At 37.9% G+C, this 16,237-nt stretch overlaps 1 protein-coding gene across 1 annotated transcript; it reads left to right on the forward strand.

Annotated features, from left to right (window-relative positions):
- Nucleotides 1-1,115: 1,115 nt before the first annotated feature.
- On the forward strand, nt 1,116-15,869 carry sestd1 (SEC14 and spectrin domains 1). The gene is made up of 10 exons (XM_042494786.1): nt 1,116-1,354; nt 5,660-5,729; nt 5,851-5,959; nt 8,486-8,576; nt 8,674-8,787; nt 12,329-12,442; nt 12,540-12,634; nt 12,721-12,776; nt 14,130-14,201; nt 15,598-15,869. The coding sequence occupies exons 2-10, from the start codon at nt 5,660-5,662 to the stop codon at nt 15,867-15,869; spliced, it is 993 nt and encodes a 330-aa protein (XP_042350720.1). The 5' UTR covers nt 1,116-1,354.
- Nucleotides 15,870-16,237: the final 368 nt, after the last annotated feature.

Consider the following 16,237-nt stretch of genomic DNA (forward strand, 5'->3'; position numbering starts at 1 on the left):
CAGACATAAAAATCATATAGTTAATAAAATATATAACTCTTGCAAACAAAAGACAAGTCATAACAAATACATCATATTAGTCAGACATCAAAACTGTGACACAATCACATTTCAAATTTAAGTATACAACACTTTAGAATTTCTTTTCGATAATGTGGACAACTTAGTTGGAAACTAACTTGTATTGGTTATGAACTTAGAGAATTATGATAATTAAGTATTAAATTACCATATTTATGAACACACATTTTTTAATTTCATTCTTTAAAAAGATAAACATTTTTCTAAACTAAGCTTTTCTAAACTATTTTGATTATATCTTATTATAACTTTTGCCGTACTTTTCCCATATTTTACTTTTATTTCCTTTTAATAGGCTATGTTTATTATCTCCTCTAACATTGCACCAAATACCAAAGCAAAATCCTTGTAAGTGAAAACCTATTTGGCATTAAATTATAATCAGATTCTGATTACATAAATACATAGAAATAGAATAAAATATTTCTAAAACAAACAAACAAAAAAAAACACCAAAGATGTAAGAATACAAATTATAAACCAAAATTGTACATAGCTTTATTTAGCAAAATTATGTGTACATTTATCAAGTAAACAAAAACACAAACATATATGAGCGCACAGATAATTGACATTCTACATAATAATTAATAATAAATAATCATAATATTCATACATAAATCAGCAAAAATCTTCTAAAAAGAATGGACATGGACAGAAACAAAAGCAAGCAAACAAAAATAATTCGTATTCACATCACGTCAGAGGGTTTCGCCCAATACGTTTTTGTAATAGTCTAAAATGATATTTTGATTAAATGATTTTTTTTTTATTAATAAGAGCATGCGAGGAAAGCATTGATTTGAAATCACTCAAGAAAAGATAGAAAGAGGGGTGTGAACCTAAATGATGTGTTAATGGATAAAGAATTTCCCCAATTAAAATAAATAAATTAATTAATTTAAAAAAAACAATGCATCCGCGCTCCAGCTTCTCTTGGCTAACGTGTTGGCTCCTCCTCCAGGCTTTTATTTGGAATGTCGCCTTACCGGAAGTTCTCTTCCTTTATTGGGCTTCACTGAGTCTGCGCAGAGCAGCGAGCTGCGCCGCCTGCTCCCTGTGTGTTTCACTGTTGTTCAACGCTAACGGAGAGCAAACACATATTCAGTGTTTTTAATGGAAAACAGATCAAATATCTGCTCATAAAGCCATAGAGGAGGACGAGGAGGAGAGGAAGAGCTGCAGAGAGAAGCGGAGACACGGGAGGAGAAGGAGAGGAGGAGGACAGGGAGGAGAAATCGGAACAGTATAATGCTGCAGATTTGACTGAAAGGTAAGAAAATCCGCCTGATCAATAGTTATTACTGATCGATCCTAAAGTTGTCGATGCTGGGTGGGTCGAGGCGGAGGTGAGGGAGGTGAAAGCCGCAGCCGCCGCAGCCCGCAGCTGCTGAATGTAGGTCATTGTGTCTGTGGGCCGAGCCGAACCAAGCCGAGACAAACCGAGCCGAGCCGGGCCGTCCTGCAGCTGCAGCCAGGCCGCAGGCACGCTGAGGAGGAGGAGGAGGATGAAGGTGAAGCCCTCTGCAGCAGGACTGACTGCTGCTGCTGCAGTGACTAGACCCATTAATCACCTCAAATACTACTGTAGTACTACTACTTTCACTACTTCTGTCACTATTACTGTAACTACTGTTAATGGAATTAATATCCTAATGTTTTATTATTTAGTAACTGAGTTAAAGGTCAAAGTAAAAAAAAAAAACATTAACAACGTAAAATATCAAAGGTCTAAAGATTTTTTTCTTTATTTCACTATTTCTCAATATATATTCATGATTAAAAGACATAACAAATTAAAAAAACAAACAAACAAAAAGTTGCATTTTATTTGATCTATTTATTGCCAACCCTTAGTGACTGTCCCTTTTCATTCTTCAGTTTTTAATAATGTTGGCTGTGTTAATGTATATGGCAAACATTTTGGTGAGAAATCTTGGAATTTCAAACTGAGCTCCTACAATAAGTTTAAAATACATTCATACTTTTAAGAGCAAAAAATGCACCTCTGAAACCCATTCAAACTGCAATTTTTGACCCCAAAGCATAAAAACATGCATTGTATTATTTCTGGGTGTCATTATGGACTTTTGCCTTAGAATTTGCAATTATTACCTTTTGCCACCTGAGGACAGTATTTTTTTCACCATATCTGGCATGTTGAGAAAATACATTTCCACAAGGTGCACTGACACAATCAATGTTGCTGAAAATCCCTGACATATTCCCGGCTGTGATAATAATAATAATAATAATAATATTAATATTATCAGAAAAAAAAAGAAAATAATAATTATATTTTTTTTTTCTTTTTCACCAAAAATATTGTGGCAAACCTGGAATTAAAAGGTTTAAAATTAACGAATATTTGATGTTTATGATTAGGACTGATGTTGGTAAAAAAAGAATAAAGCAGTGAAAGTAGAAAATCCTGTTAATGTCTGATATTTTTCAAAGTTTGATTTTGCAAAGCACATTTTGTGAGCAGAGCGATATGACTGTGTGTAATATTAAAGCCTTCCCTAAGCGTTAAAGTCTAAAATACGCAGCTAATCTGCCTCATCGGGGCTGTGTGGGAGTGGTTTATTTAGATTTGATTTTACAGCATAAAGTAGCATCCCCAAAGAACTGTAATCAGATTTCCATCAGATATTGCTAAATCCTGATTGATGTTCATAAATACATGAAATCTTTTCTTCCCCAAAGATCCCCACTTACCTCAAGCTGGTGAGAAGAGCACTGATAAAAACACAAACACATGAATTTATTGCGAAATAACCTAAACCATTTTAAAATAGCTTTTTTGTTGATATTGGATAAGGTTGATGAACAGTAAATTAATTGGCAACATATGCTGGTTTCACAGTTTTTACATGTAAGAATTTTATGATTTTCTTTGTCATAAATGATAATAAACTGACTAAATTTGGATTTCTGGAACATTAAAACATAATATTTGAAGATGTTGCTGAGGGTTCTTGGACATTACATAGACTGTTTTCTGCCATTTTATAAGTAGAGTGATTAATTGAGAAAATAATGGGAAGATTAATGGATGATGAGAAAAACTTCGTTGGAGCCCTGCTGATGGTTCACAGTGCCTTCACGATTTGGCGGCTTTTTGGGGATTGTTACAGACTAAAATGCCTGATTTCACGTCAGCTTTCTAAAAAAAATTTCAATCCATGTTACAATATTTTAGGATTTTTTTTGCAACAAAATTGTGGGAACAAGTGAAAATTGCCAAAAAAAAAAAAAAAACAAAACTTTTTTTTGTATAATTCATTAAATATATGAGGTAACTGGTTCCAGTGAGAATAAAATCACACTCTTCTGAATTTATGATTTCCACTAACATTAGCACTGACCTGCATATTTATTCTGATATTCTCCGAGTCTCTGTATGTGCAATAATTATGGATGCAGCAGCCTCTGTCGTGGGGATTTGTCCTGTTCTCTGGTTGTGTTGCGGAGTAAAAAAGTGTTTATTTTCCACGACGGCGTTGCACATGGAGAACATCCGGGAATTACCTTGCACGTTCTTGAGCAATAATTTTGTTTGTGTCACGAATGTCTGCATCTTCGAAACCAGAAACTGACTGATGGAGCTTATAATGCATTATGATTACCTAAACACACCAACAGACTTTTATAGCTAGTCAAGAGCGTCAATAAGACACCTGATACTTATAATTCATTATGAGTCACATGTGTAATGTGTTATTACTGTTGATGTAGTGAATCAGTACGTTTGGCGATTTTATGCAGGGGACTGCTACAGTTGGTGAAACTCACATAAAACTATGATTATTGGTCAAATTTGCAGAAAAAATGTCAAGGTCGCACAGAGAGGTCTTTGATTTGTGTCAGATAGTGTACAAACATGTTACATACAAACTGAAGTAAACCAAAATTAAAGTAAGACAGTAGTGCAAGACATGTATGAAAATTTTGTTCATTGTGCCTGAAACTGAACGCACTGAAACAACAGATGTGGAAATGTACAGTGAAATTTAAAGGTTTCTTAAATAAATATTTAAACATTTTTGAAAATGTGCTTATTCTCTTCAGTGCCCAAATTAGAAGATTGATACCACTCTCAAATAATAAGAAGCTGGAGACAGAAGACAGTTATCTTAGCGTAGCATAATGACAGGAAACGGGGATATATTTTCAGCATCTTCACTGAATAATAAAGCAATGAAAAAAATGATAATTTAAACCAGCAAAGTGCAGAGAGAGGGTTGAAACAAACACAGATGCTGAGCCAACATCTGTGTTGAGACTGCAGGGCGGAGAAAACAGGCGAGGTTCTTTTTTGGTTTCAAGTCCAAACTAGAGCTGAGTTATTTTCATCACCAATTAATCAGATGATTATTTAGTTAAAATCCCAATCAGTTAACACACATATAAACGGGCTGATTAACTGACAGTTTTACTGTCTGACAGCGAACACACACTAAAGAAACAGACAGTAAATCACAGGCTGGGCTGAATGTGAAGCCAAGAGTCTGAATCAGCTGGGAGGGATGCCAGCTGAGAGAAAATCCTTATGGAAAATCACTGAGCTGTCTCTATAATATTCATATCAGACTTCAGCAGGGTTTGTTGTGTGTCCCTGCTACTACAGTGTGTAACAGTGACCCGATAGTAGCTGATTTTATCAGCCGTATTATGACAGTCATACTACTGTGTTTACTGGCAATGTGTTTATCATTTATCATCGTGTCTGAGGCCGTGGACAAGTGTCTGAGGCCGTGGACAAGTGTCTGAGGCTGTGGACAAGTGTCTGAGGCTGTGGACAAGTGTCTGAGGCTGTGGACAAGTGTCTGAGGCCGTGGACAAGTGTCTGAGGCTGTGGACAAGTGTCTGAGGGGACAAGTGTCTGAGGCTGTGGACAAGTGTCTGAAGCTGTGGACAAGTGTCTGAGGCTGTGGACAAGTGTCTGAAGCTGTGGACAAGTGTCTGAGGCTGTGGACTATTCTCAGAGACGGTAGGCTGTCTCTAACCTGTGTAACAGCAGCAACAGAAAGTTTGCTCATCTGTCGTGAGTGTGCAGGGTTGTCCTTTCCTCCTGTCTCAGGCTGTCTCAGTTGTGCTGTCTCGGTTTTCGGGTTTTCGGGTTTTCTGGAGCTCACTGTCCTCCTGTCGAGGTTGTGTGCAGCAGCGGGGGGTGAGTTGGAGGACGCACTGTGATTTTTCACATAAACAGGAACTTGAAGCTGCAGCTGTAAGCCTTTCTCCCCATCTCTGAAACGCGTCACTGATATAAACACGTGTTTTATTCTCTTTTATTCTCTTTCTCTTTAAGACCCTTATTTTGATAAGTCTGACTTTATTTTCTTAGATTGCTTTGCAGTGTACGCAGTTTTTGCCAAAGTTGGAATAGCAACTTTATTTTGCAGGATTCTCTCCCGTCACAGGCTAGAAAACAGAGCCAAGAGGAGGTGCAGTTTTATCTCAGACCACTTGAATTACAATATACTTTACTTTATTTAGGAATTTTTGCCCAATGGCACCAAAATAAAATTGCCTACCCCAGTTTTAAGTTTAATGTGTATGTTATGTTTGTCCGCAGATGTCCGACATTACCGTGGAAGCGACCACCATGCTCCCCATCCTCAAGAAGAAACTGGCCTTTCTTTCAGGTAAAACGCACACACACACATGCACACACCAACCATGGGAGACCTTGTCCTACATGTTATAATCTCAGTTTACGTGCAGTTTGGTCTGTAATCAGATCTTCCGCTCTGCGTTTCTCTTTAGGGGGCAAAGATCGGCGCAGCGGTCTGATCCTGACCATCCCTCTCAGCTCAGATCAGACCAGCATGGAGGAGCTCAGCGCCACACTGGACTACCTGCTCAGCATCCCCAGGTACACACACACACACACACACACACACACACACACACACAGTAGTAGCAGCAGTGACGCTCTGGTATGTGTCTGTTCCGTCTCATTTTTAATGTTTTTGGACGTGTTTGGAGTTAAGTTGTCTCTGCGGAGCTGCTGTATCTGTACTTTGTATCTTGTCTAAATCCTCCATGTTCAGCTTTACTGTAAAAGGCTTAAAGGATGATTCCAGTTTATAACAACTGGGGTCTTACCATAGTGGCCCAAATATGAGACTATTATAAGATGACCCCTTCCCTTACCAACAGCTGCTTTTTGAAAGTATAATTACTTTAAGATTTCTCCTGTCAGGCAGTATTGGAATTCAGCCAAGTACATTTGCCCAAATACTGCACTTAAGTACAATTTTAAGACACTTTACTTGAATATTTTCATTTTATACTACTTTCTTCTTCTAGTCTACTACATTCAGTCGAGATCACCTGTTTGTTTTCCATTTCACAAATCTTTTTAATGAAGCACAATGAATAGTTGTAACATACATTCATGTAAAAACATTTTAAAATATATTGGTTACACACACACGTGCAACCCCGGACTTCCCTTGTGACGGTGCATAATTGAGGATTTCATTAATCAAGCCAATTCCAAGTGTTTCTGTACTCCATTACTGTCATTTCCCCGACTGCAATGACGGTGCAGAGACGTGCAGATACAGAAGACCCATAAATGCTGACCAATTAGAGCAGACTGGGCTTTTTTCGGGATAGATGCCTAAAGAGACAGGCACTAAAACAGAGTGTTTCAGAAAGAGGGTGAATTTAGAGCAGCACAGACACAATGAAGTGTTTTTTGACCATTAAAGCATGTAAACATGTTCCAGTAGAAGCCCAAAATACAAGTATGAACCTGAAATGAGTATTATAGATCCCATTTAAGTAAGAGTTTGAATGCAGGATGTACATTTGCAACAGAGCACTTTTAAACTGGGTTGTTGCTTTCTTAATTAAATCATCGGGGTCGGGAAAGTCTCCCTGAGCGCTAATGAGGAGACCTCATCCTTAAAGACCTTTCTCACATAAACATAAATGCTTGCGTGCTCTCGCTCTCTCCTGTCAGAACGATTTCCTCTGCTTGTTTGTATTTTTCAGTCTTTTTTTTGCTGCACATCATGTTGTTCTCTGACAGCGGTATTCTTTGGCAGCTTGACAGATGATTCAGTCCCTGTTTCACGTTTGCAGTAAAGACGCCAGCAGATGCTTTCAACTCGTTATCACTCGTCAGGAATTTATTTCCTCCAAAACACTTTACACAAGCTGTTTGAAATTCTTTTGGGTTAAAGTGGGCTTCATAAAAACAAGGATTATCAAGGCTACAATCAACACATGATGCACCATATTCTGTAGAAGCTGCCTTTGCACTTTCCAGTGCAATCAAAAGGAATATCTGATGCAGCTAAACACAAACATTTCTAGCCTTTGAATAAAATACCATCCCAATTTTTTCAAACATAACTTCCCGAAATAAAAATCTGTCTCATGTTTGGTCCAATATCATATTTGCCGGTCTTAATTTTGTGGTTTATTCAAATCGATTATAATTGAAAGAAATAATATCTCAAGGTTTCATTGTAAGACCGAAGTTTAAATAAACTTTTATTTCACCTCAAATCATGGCAAATAAATCTTCCAGTCATTATGGTTAACTGTCTGTTCGTGCTCATTGAATTCGAAAGCTCACACTTAATTTATACATAAATTTTGGAAAAATGCTGCCTCAACAGGAAACTGTGTGTAGATGTCGATGTGTGTTGTTCATGGTTTGAATAATATCCTTGTTTTATAAAAAGCTTCCTTTCTCTCTTTCAATTCAATTAAATTAAATTATATTGCCTTTTTAGGCATGATGTAATACTTTACATATTGCCAAAGCATATTTAAATGTAAAAAAAAGTAAAAAATTCAGAAAAAAATTAAGATGTAGAAAAGTTATACTCATACATATATAAGCATATATACTTATGCATATACATATACATATCTACATACATATGCACAAACATATCGTATATGTCTCGTATGTCACGTTGACTGTCGACTGTTACGCAATTATGTTGTGTGTGTGTATGTGTGCATACAATCTTCTGTATTAGCAATTTAAGACTGTGTAAGGTCAATAAAGGAACAATTAGCAACAATATGTTAATACAAAATCATACGTATTAACTGTAAAAAATAAAATAAGACAAATAAAAAAATAAATCCCATGCAGCAGGGAAGAAAAAGGAAAAGGCAGACTCTAGTGTGTGTGGGTCTATAAGATCTTTAGGTTTTATTAGGCATATAGGTCTAATGTATATGTATATACACTCATGTATAAGCAATTACAGTTTAATGTCGTTAAAAAAACAATTAACAACGATACAATAATTCAGAAAAGCTTATAAAGTAAGTGAAGTAAAAGTAAAGTAAGAGTAATAAATGGAAATGCACAGTGTGAGCTTTAAGCAGATGAACTCCAGCTGTTTCGTCTCTCTCTTTGTCTTAGTGAGAAGTGTAAAGCTCGCGGTTTCACCGTTATCGTGGACGGACGCAAGTCTCAGTGGAACATCGTGAAGACTGTGGTGCTCATGCTGCAGGTACAAACACATCTAACGTCCCTCCAGACTCAGTGATAGCGACGTAAATGATGGTGATTAACAGCTGACTGTCGCGATGCTATCTATGTTTTTTCAGAATGTGATTCCAGCCGAGGTGTCGCTGGTCTGTGTGGTGAAGCCAGATGAATTCTGGGATAAGAAGGTCACACACTTTTGCTTCTGGAAGGAGAAAGACCGCCTGGGCTTCGAGGTGAGTCTTTCAGCTGCTTCAACCATAATAATCAAGGAGGAGTGAATAATGGTGGACTTTGTACAATCTGTTTTTAAAATGATTCAAGCCATGCGTCAGTGACTTCAGCTCTGTGTGCATGTTGGTAACAAGAGAGAGAGAAAAAAAACTATTTTGTGTGCCGAGGACTTTTTCCTTTTTTCCATCGTATCAGTGGAGGTATTGATTATGTTTTTATTATGTACTAGTATAGTATCAAAGTTTAAAACTCTGGTTTTGTGACATTATTTTGTCTTAAAATGTTGTACCTGATTTGAAAAAGACTCATTTGCTGTAAAACATGATCCTTAATTCAAATGAGTTAATTCGAATGCTGTTCAGTATGACAGCATGACCTTTGAGAAAACAATGTTGGGTGGTTAGCGGGTAAACCACTTTTCGACCTGAGACGAGCTGGGTCTTTCAAAATAAAAGCACCATGGGTCCCGCTTTGATTTATTTAATTATAACAATACTTTTAAAAATTGCATCTTTGTAACACTACTCTATCCACTATATTATACAGCATTATCTATTTTATTTAACTTATTTACTTTATTTTAACTGCAGTTCATTCAATATTTTTTATTTTAGTAGTTAACATTAGTTTAAAGGACATTTAAAAATATTGCAATATATATCGTGCATCGCAATATAGCCTTAAAATATTGCAATAATATTTTAAAGCCAGATCGCCCAGCCCTACGCCCAGGCACTTTTTGCGCTCCTTTTCTTAAATAACAAAGGTCCCATATTGTTGACTTGTTGTCCCACATGAAGCTGGAGTTCTGCACGGCCACACTTAAAGGCGTGGTGCAAAGTCACAGAGAGAACCGGTGTGAAGAACCCAGATTTTATTCTCACTTTGAAACAACCTCATAGAGAAAAAGAGCGTCTGTTTGCCCACTTTTTTCCTCCTGTGTTGTGAGGACATTTTGTCCCAAAACACACATGAACACACACACACTCCAATTGTATTGTTACCTGATATCAAAAAGAAAGAAACAGAGCCAGTTATGATAACCTTGAGCATCATTAACCGTCCTGAGTGCTGCTGAAACCTGAGCCAGGGTCGATGGTGTGTGTGTGTGTGTGTGTGTGTGTGTGTGTGTGTGTGTGTGTGTGTGTGTGTGTGTGTGTGTGTGTGTGTGTGTGTGTGTGTGTGTGTGTGTGAGTGAGTGAGTGAGTGAGTGTGAGAGATTTTCGGCCAGCCTCCTCGTCTATTATAACAGATGGTTTTACTGACAGAGATCGGTAGTCGCTTTGACCCAGATTTCTACAGCCATGTTGGCTCTGTAGTTGTTGCCACGGTAACCGGAGCAAGTTGGTGGCTGTGTAACAACTTCAAAGTTGCTGCAGATAATAGATAATCCATCGCAACCTACGTTTAGATGACTTTATTTATTTTTGAGTCAAAGTGGAGTTATCGTTGTGTGCTGAGAGCAGAGAGTGTTCCTGACGGTGCGTTCAAGGACTCTGTGACATTTATGAGTCAGCTAATGAAGATAATGTGCTGCGATTGTTGTTTAAAACTGCTGCAGCGCTCATCTTCTTCACTTTATTTTAATACACACACACACACACAGCTGCTGGGAGGGAGATTCCAGTGACTGTGTTGAAATGTGACTCATCCAAACGATGGAGTGTGTGTGTGGATGTTTCAGAGGGGTGTGTGTCGTACAGCTGCTCTACTGTCTGACCTAACGTTTAAATAAACACACACACTCACACTGAGCTGAGTCAAATGTGTGTGACAGCGTCTGCTGCAGTGACAGCTGGAAGAACGACTCACCACCGGCTGTCTGACTGTCCAGGTTTCTTTGTGAAGCAGCTTTTCACACAAGACGTGATTTATTGAATATGAAAGGATAAAACATACAGCGACCAGAGAGACGCAGAGAAAGCTGCTGAAGGTATAAATCTTCGGATACACTCAGAGGACGGTCTTTTGTGAAACCTCAGATCAGCTCGCAGGCTGTTAATGAACACTGAACGCTCTATCTCCAGATTTAGAAATCGCTCTGGGAAGCTGACAGAGGAGTTTGTCTTGTGATCCAAAAACTCTTCTGGGTTAATAGACTGAAGCAGTGCGAGATTTAAAATCTTATCAGTTATCAGTGCTGGTATGAACAGCTGATACGAAACATCTGAAGAATGGTCGTAACCAGGGCTCCACAATATGAGAAAATGTGCAATAATGCTGTTGAATTTTGCAATAATTGTTTTACTTGCAAAAAACAGTGTTGCGGGGCAGTTAACTACATTTATTTTATTTTATTTTATTTTATTTTATTTTATTTTATTTATTTATTTATTTTTTAAGATTTTTTTTGGGCATTTTTGCCTTTAATTGATAGGACAGCACAAGTGTGAAAGGGAAAGAGAGAAAGTGGGCGACACGCAGCAAAGGGCCGAGGCTGGAATCGGACCCGCAGCCGCTGTGGCGACGACACAGCCTCTGCACATGGGGTGTCCGCTCCATTTTATGGCTGGAGGCATTATGTTTTTGTTGGCCATCCCATTCTCGTTAATGCATTTTCTTGAGAACGCCTTGGAAAAATTTTCTCAGATTTGGCACAAACGTCCACTCGGACTCAACAATGAACTGATTACATTTTGGTGGTCAAAGGTCAACGGCAATGTGACTTTGCATCCATTTCTTAATATCTCAAGAAAGACTCAAATTCGTCTTAAACCTTTGTGGTCAAAGGTCAAGGGTCAATGTCACTGTGACTTCTTGTTACTCATTCTTGTGACTGTAATAACTGCAGAACACCTTAAGGGAATTTCCTAAAAAATTGGCACAAATGTTCCCTTGAACTCAGTGCTGAGCTGATTAGATTTTGGTGGTCAAAGGTCACTGTGACCTCACAAAACATGTTTTTGACCGTACCTCAATAATTCATCCGCTTTTCACAAATTTGACACAAATGTCTAATAAGATAAGATGATGAAATTATATCAAAGAGGTCAGAGGTCAATTGTGACATCATCATGTTCTGCAAAAACACTTTTTTGGCCATTATTCAACATTGACGGGTTTGTGGAGGCAGAATAATCATGTCAATGGTGTCAATGTGTAACACTTTAAGGAGACATCTGTGGAGGTTATGTCATAAAAAGTATGTCAGTTTGTACCGTTGGTTGTTTTCTTCCAAAGGATAGAACACAGGGATCAACCTCAAAGTAAAACATTTCCCTAAAATGGTTATTTATTAGTTTGTCACTTTGGTGTTTTGTTCCTAATTGTCCTTTGAACTTATCAGAGTTCTCACAGATCACATTATATCACACATGCTGCACAATTTCTTAATTATATAATAGATGTGAAATTTATTCCGTGACCCTTGCGAGGAGAAGCGATTACGGACAATAAATGAATGAATGAATGAATGTGAAATTTATTGATATCACACTGTGAACATTTTATTGTCTATGCCTCTTTTTATTGGGTCAGTCTTTGTCTTTTTCAAATTTTAACATTAAAAGTTTACTCTGTGTTGGTGTCTGTGCTTCCTGTCAGGTGATCCTCGTTTCGGCCAATAAGTTGACTCGTTACATAGAGCCCAGTCAGCTGACGGACGATTTTGGAGGAAGTCTGGACTACGACCACAACGACTGGCTCAACAAGAGACTGGTCAGTATTTAATTTTAAATAAATTTATTATCTAATAACTTAAAACAATGCTTGTAATCTGAGCATCTTTCTTAATGCTTGTTTAATTTGTTGTCAGGTTTTTGAGAAGTTCACCAAGGAGTCGACGTCACTGCTGGACGAGCTGTCGATTATCAACGATAGTGACAAGAGCAGCTCGGTGGACAAGGAGAAGTACGTATGAAACTCACACACACAGTTTAAAGTGTGCCAACAGTAGACCGATAAAACTCAGAGCTGTGTGTGTCTGTCCTCTGCAGATCAGCTGACTGCGCCCTCCTGCCGTCCTTCGACCCCGAGACTGTCCTTCAGACGGGTAAATATCAACTCTTTTCACAGAGATGCACGTCATCATGTAACTGTGACGACTTTTACATGCTGGTCTCAGACAGATTTTCACTCTCTCGCCCTCCACTGCAGCAGGATCACAAACATGGACATTCATACTAAAAAGACTTTCACTTTGGAAGATATCTGCTTGATTTTTCTAACCCAGACTGCTCATTTTAGCTTCAGATAAAGTAAAAAACAAAAAGAACAAAAAATGAAAAAGCCTTTAATCAGATGACTATTTCTTCTTTTTTTTAAAAAAAAAACCAAAAAAACCCAAAATGTTTTATTTAATCTGGACAGCAGATTATGATGCAGAACATAAATCAAGACGGTCAGTTAAATTTCCCCTACTGTTCAGATTTTCCAAATTTTAAGAACTTTAGATGAGACAAAGTGTAATGTAAAAGTTCTGTATATTTATTTATTTCTGTATATGTATATATATTTTAGGAGGAGATTTGAAAGAAAACAGAATACTTTATATAATATTTAGAAGGAAGTGTAAATAATAAAAACAGAATAAGAGAACATAAATGTACGTACACAATAGCACAGAAAAAATCCTAAAGGAAAATATAATATCAGCATGTGGCAATTTAAACCTTCAGGTAAACCTTTGAATACGTGTTTGCACCACAGAAAGGAAACGTTTAAAGGTCAGCACGAACAGGAGAAATGATAACTGCAAGAAATACCTCTTTTGTGGTTAATATAGTTACCTGAATGTTGTTTTAAGTCAGATGTGAGATTTTGAGCCAGTTGTATGTATTTTTAAGGAGATTATTTCTCTGTAAAATGATTTTCTCTTTGCAGTGCAAAAAAAACCAACAAAGCTCATAGAATCAAAACAATAGCCCAACAGATTTTTTTCTTACTTACTGTGTACAAAACCACTCACTTGTGGTCCTAAACTCTGGGGAGTGACTAAAAGAAATCGTTGATGCAAGCAGCCAAATAACTGTCTTTGTTCGAGTGTCTGGGCTCGCCCTGACCTGGAGGATGTGGGTGGTACTTAGACGGCTGCCACCAAGACCTGGAGCTAAATAGACACTCAGGCTGGTTAAATGATGGATGGATGGCTGCGTTCACTATACTGAGCAGCTGTGTGTGTGTGTGTGTGTGTGTGTGTGTGTGTGTTGGGCAGAGGTGAAAGGAGTCTTTGTTTGTGGTACCACCCTCCTCTCTCTACAGCATGTACACAAACACTGATGCATTATTGTTTCAAATGCTTTTATAACAGGCTTTTAAATCTCAAATACCCCCCTCTCTCTCGCTCTCTCTCTGTCTGTCTCTGTCTCTCTCTCTTTTTTTTCTCTCTGTCTGCCTTGCCTTGCAGGTCATGAGCTGCTGTCGGAGCTGCAGCAGCGTCGTTTTAACGGCTCGGAGGGAGGAGGAGGAGGACAGGGAGGTGAGGAAGCAGCTGTCAGTCATTCAGGTGTCACTGTGCTGGCTCAGCTCAGACAGATGAATGAATGAATGAACAAACTCATTTGTTTTGTTTTTTGCAATTTTCTTTTTCTGGGCTTTTTTTGGAGATGGACTGTTGAATACAGCCAGTTGTTCCAGAGGACTATGCAGGGTACTACAGTATGATGCAGTGTTTTCAGGTTCTGCATAGGCTGCTTGGGTTCTAGTTAATGTATAAGCAAAGTGTAACAGTGACTTCTGTTTCTTTGGCTTTTGTGAGCCAAACCTTATCTCACTCCATCGATGTTAGACCTCAGCTGTGGCTGCATGGGAGCAAATACCTGCAGCCAGGTTCCAAAATCTGGAAGAAAGCCTAAAACCATGAATGCAATGTTTGAATGTCCACATATATTTGGCCGTGTAATCATTTTCATGACTGTTGCAGATGTCTAAATCCCTCCAGAAAAGACAAGCTGTTTTTAAAAACTAATAGTTTTAACTGCAGGTACGTTTTTGTTCAGATGCATCTCAAAAAAATTAGAACATCATGAAAAAAATTCATTTTTCTTTGAATTTAATTAAAAAAAGGTAAACTTGAATATAATGTTTATTCATTACATGAAACCTTCTGTTGTAATTATGGCTTAAAGCTCATGGAAATCAGAAATCTGGTATCTCATATTCTTAGAATATTGCCTAAGATCATTCAAAAAATTATTTACAATATAGAAATGTCTAACTTCTGAAATGTATGTTCATTTATATACTCAATACTTGGTTCAGCGATGACCCTCAGTGGGCCATTGCGAAGAGTGTGTGAAGAGTGTGTGAAGAGTGTGTGAAGGGTGTGTGAAGGGTGTGTGAAGGGGGTCAGTCTTCTTCTGAAAAGCTGTCAAGTCCCATGATTGTGGTTGCATACACTGAATTAGACCAAGAAATACATGGTCTTTATACTTTTGAAACAGTAATTTACTGAATATTTTGAAATATGTTTTTTTTTTTTTTTTTACATTTTTCTAGCTGTAGTCCATAACTATCAAATTTAAAACAGAAAAAAATGCTTTCAACATTTTAGTAATAAAATGTAATGAGTCTAGAATATATTCAATTTCTATTTTACTGAATATTTTGAAATATGTTTTTTTTTTTTTTTTACATTTTTCTAGCTGTAGTCCATAACTATCAAATTTAAAACAGAAAAAAATGCTTTCAACATTTTAGTAATAAAATGTAATGAGTCTAGAATATATTCAATTTCCATGTTCTTGAATAATTGAACTTTTGTCCACTAGATTCTAATTTTTTGAATTACACCTGTACAGTTAGACCAGTAATGAAGAGATGTCCTGGACTGTAGCCCCAGCAGGTCTTCTACCTGACGTCTCTCTGACCTCCAGGTCCGGCCTGGTGTCCCATGGAGGAGGAGCTGCTGGCTCAGCCTCAGGTGATGAAGCTGCTGGACTCGCTCAGGGAGCAGTACACCCGATACCAGGAGCTCTGCAGGCAGCGAAACAAACGCACCCAGCTGGACGAAATCCACGCCAAGGTCATGCAGGTAACGCTAACACACAAGAACAGGTGTATGGACAGCTGTGAGTCTGTGTCTACCAAGCAGCAACGTCAGGGCTCAAAAAAGAAGCCAATGTGCAAAAAACTGCAGTTCCTCTGATGACCACTTGAGGCTGGCTCCAAAACACAGTAAATCCTCATAGACCCTCATGTTAAAATGCCCAACTTTACAGCAGAAATAAACGTTTTACAGCCTGGTGCATAAAAATGGCTTTCGTCTCTAGAGCAAACAGACACACAGTTTAAACAATACAGTCATCATCAAAAAGGAAAGACCAAAGGACATTCCCACCATGAATGTAAGAAGGTGCTTGCCTCTACATAACATTTCCAACACATTTTGTTTTGTTTTGTGAAGTCTAAACTGTATGTAGTTTTGCCTATGAATGATCTTATTATGCATGAATTTTCCCCGGATATCCCTGACAAACTATCCTGTATTTATTTCTGTCTTTCCATGCAGGAACC

The sequence above is a fragment of the Plectropomus leopardus genome, chromosome 10 (genome assembly GCF_008729295.1).
Source record: "Plectropomus leopardus isolate mb chromosome 10, YSFRI_Pleo_2.0, whole genome shotgun sequence".
In the NCBI taxonomy this organism is placed as follows: domain Eukaryota; kingdom Metazoa; phylum Chordata; class Actinopteri; order Perciformes; family Serranidae; genus Plectropomus; species Plectropomus leopardus.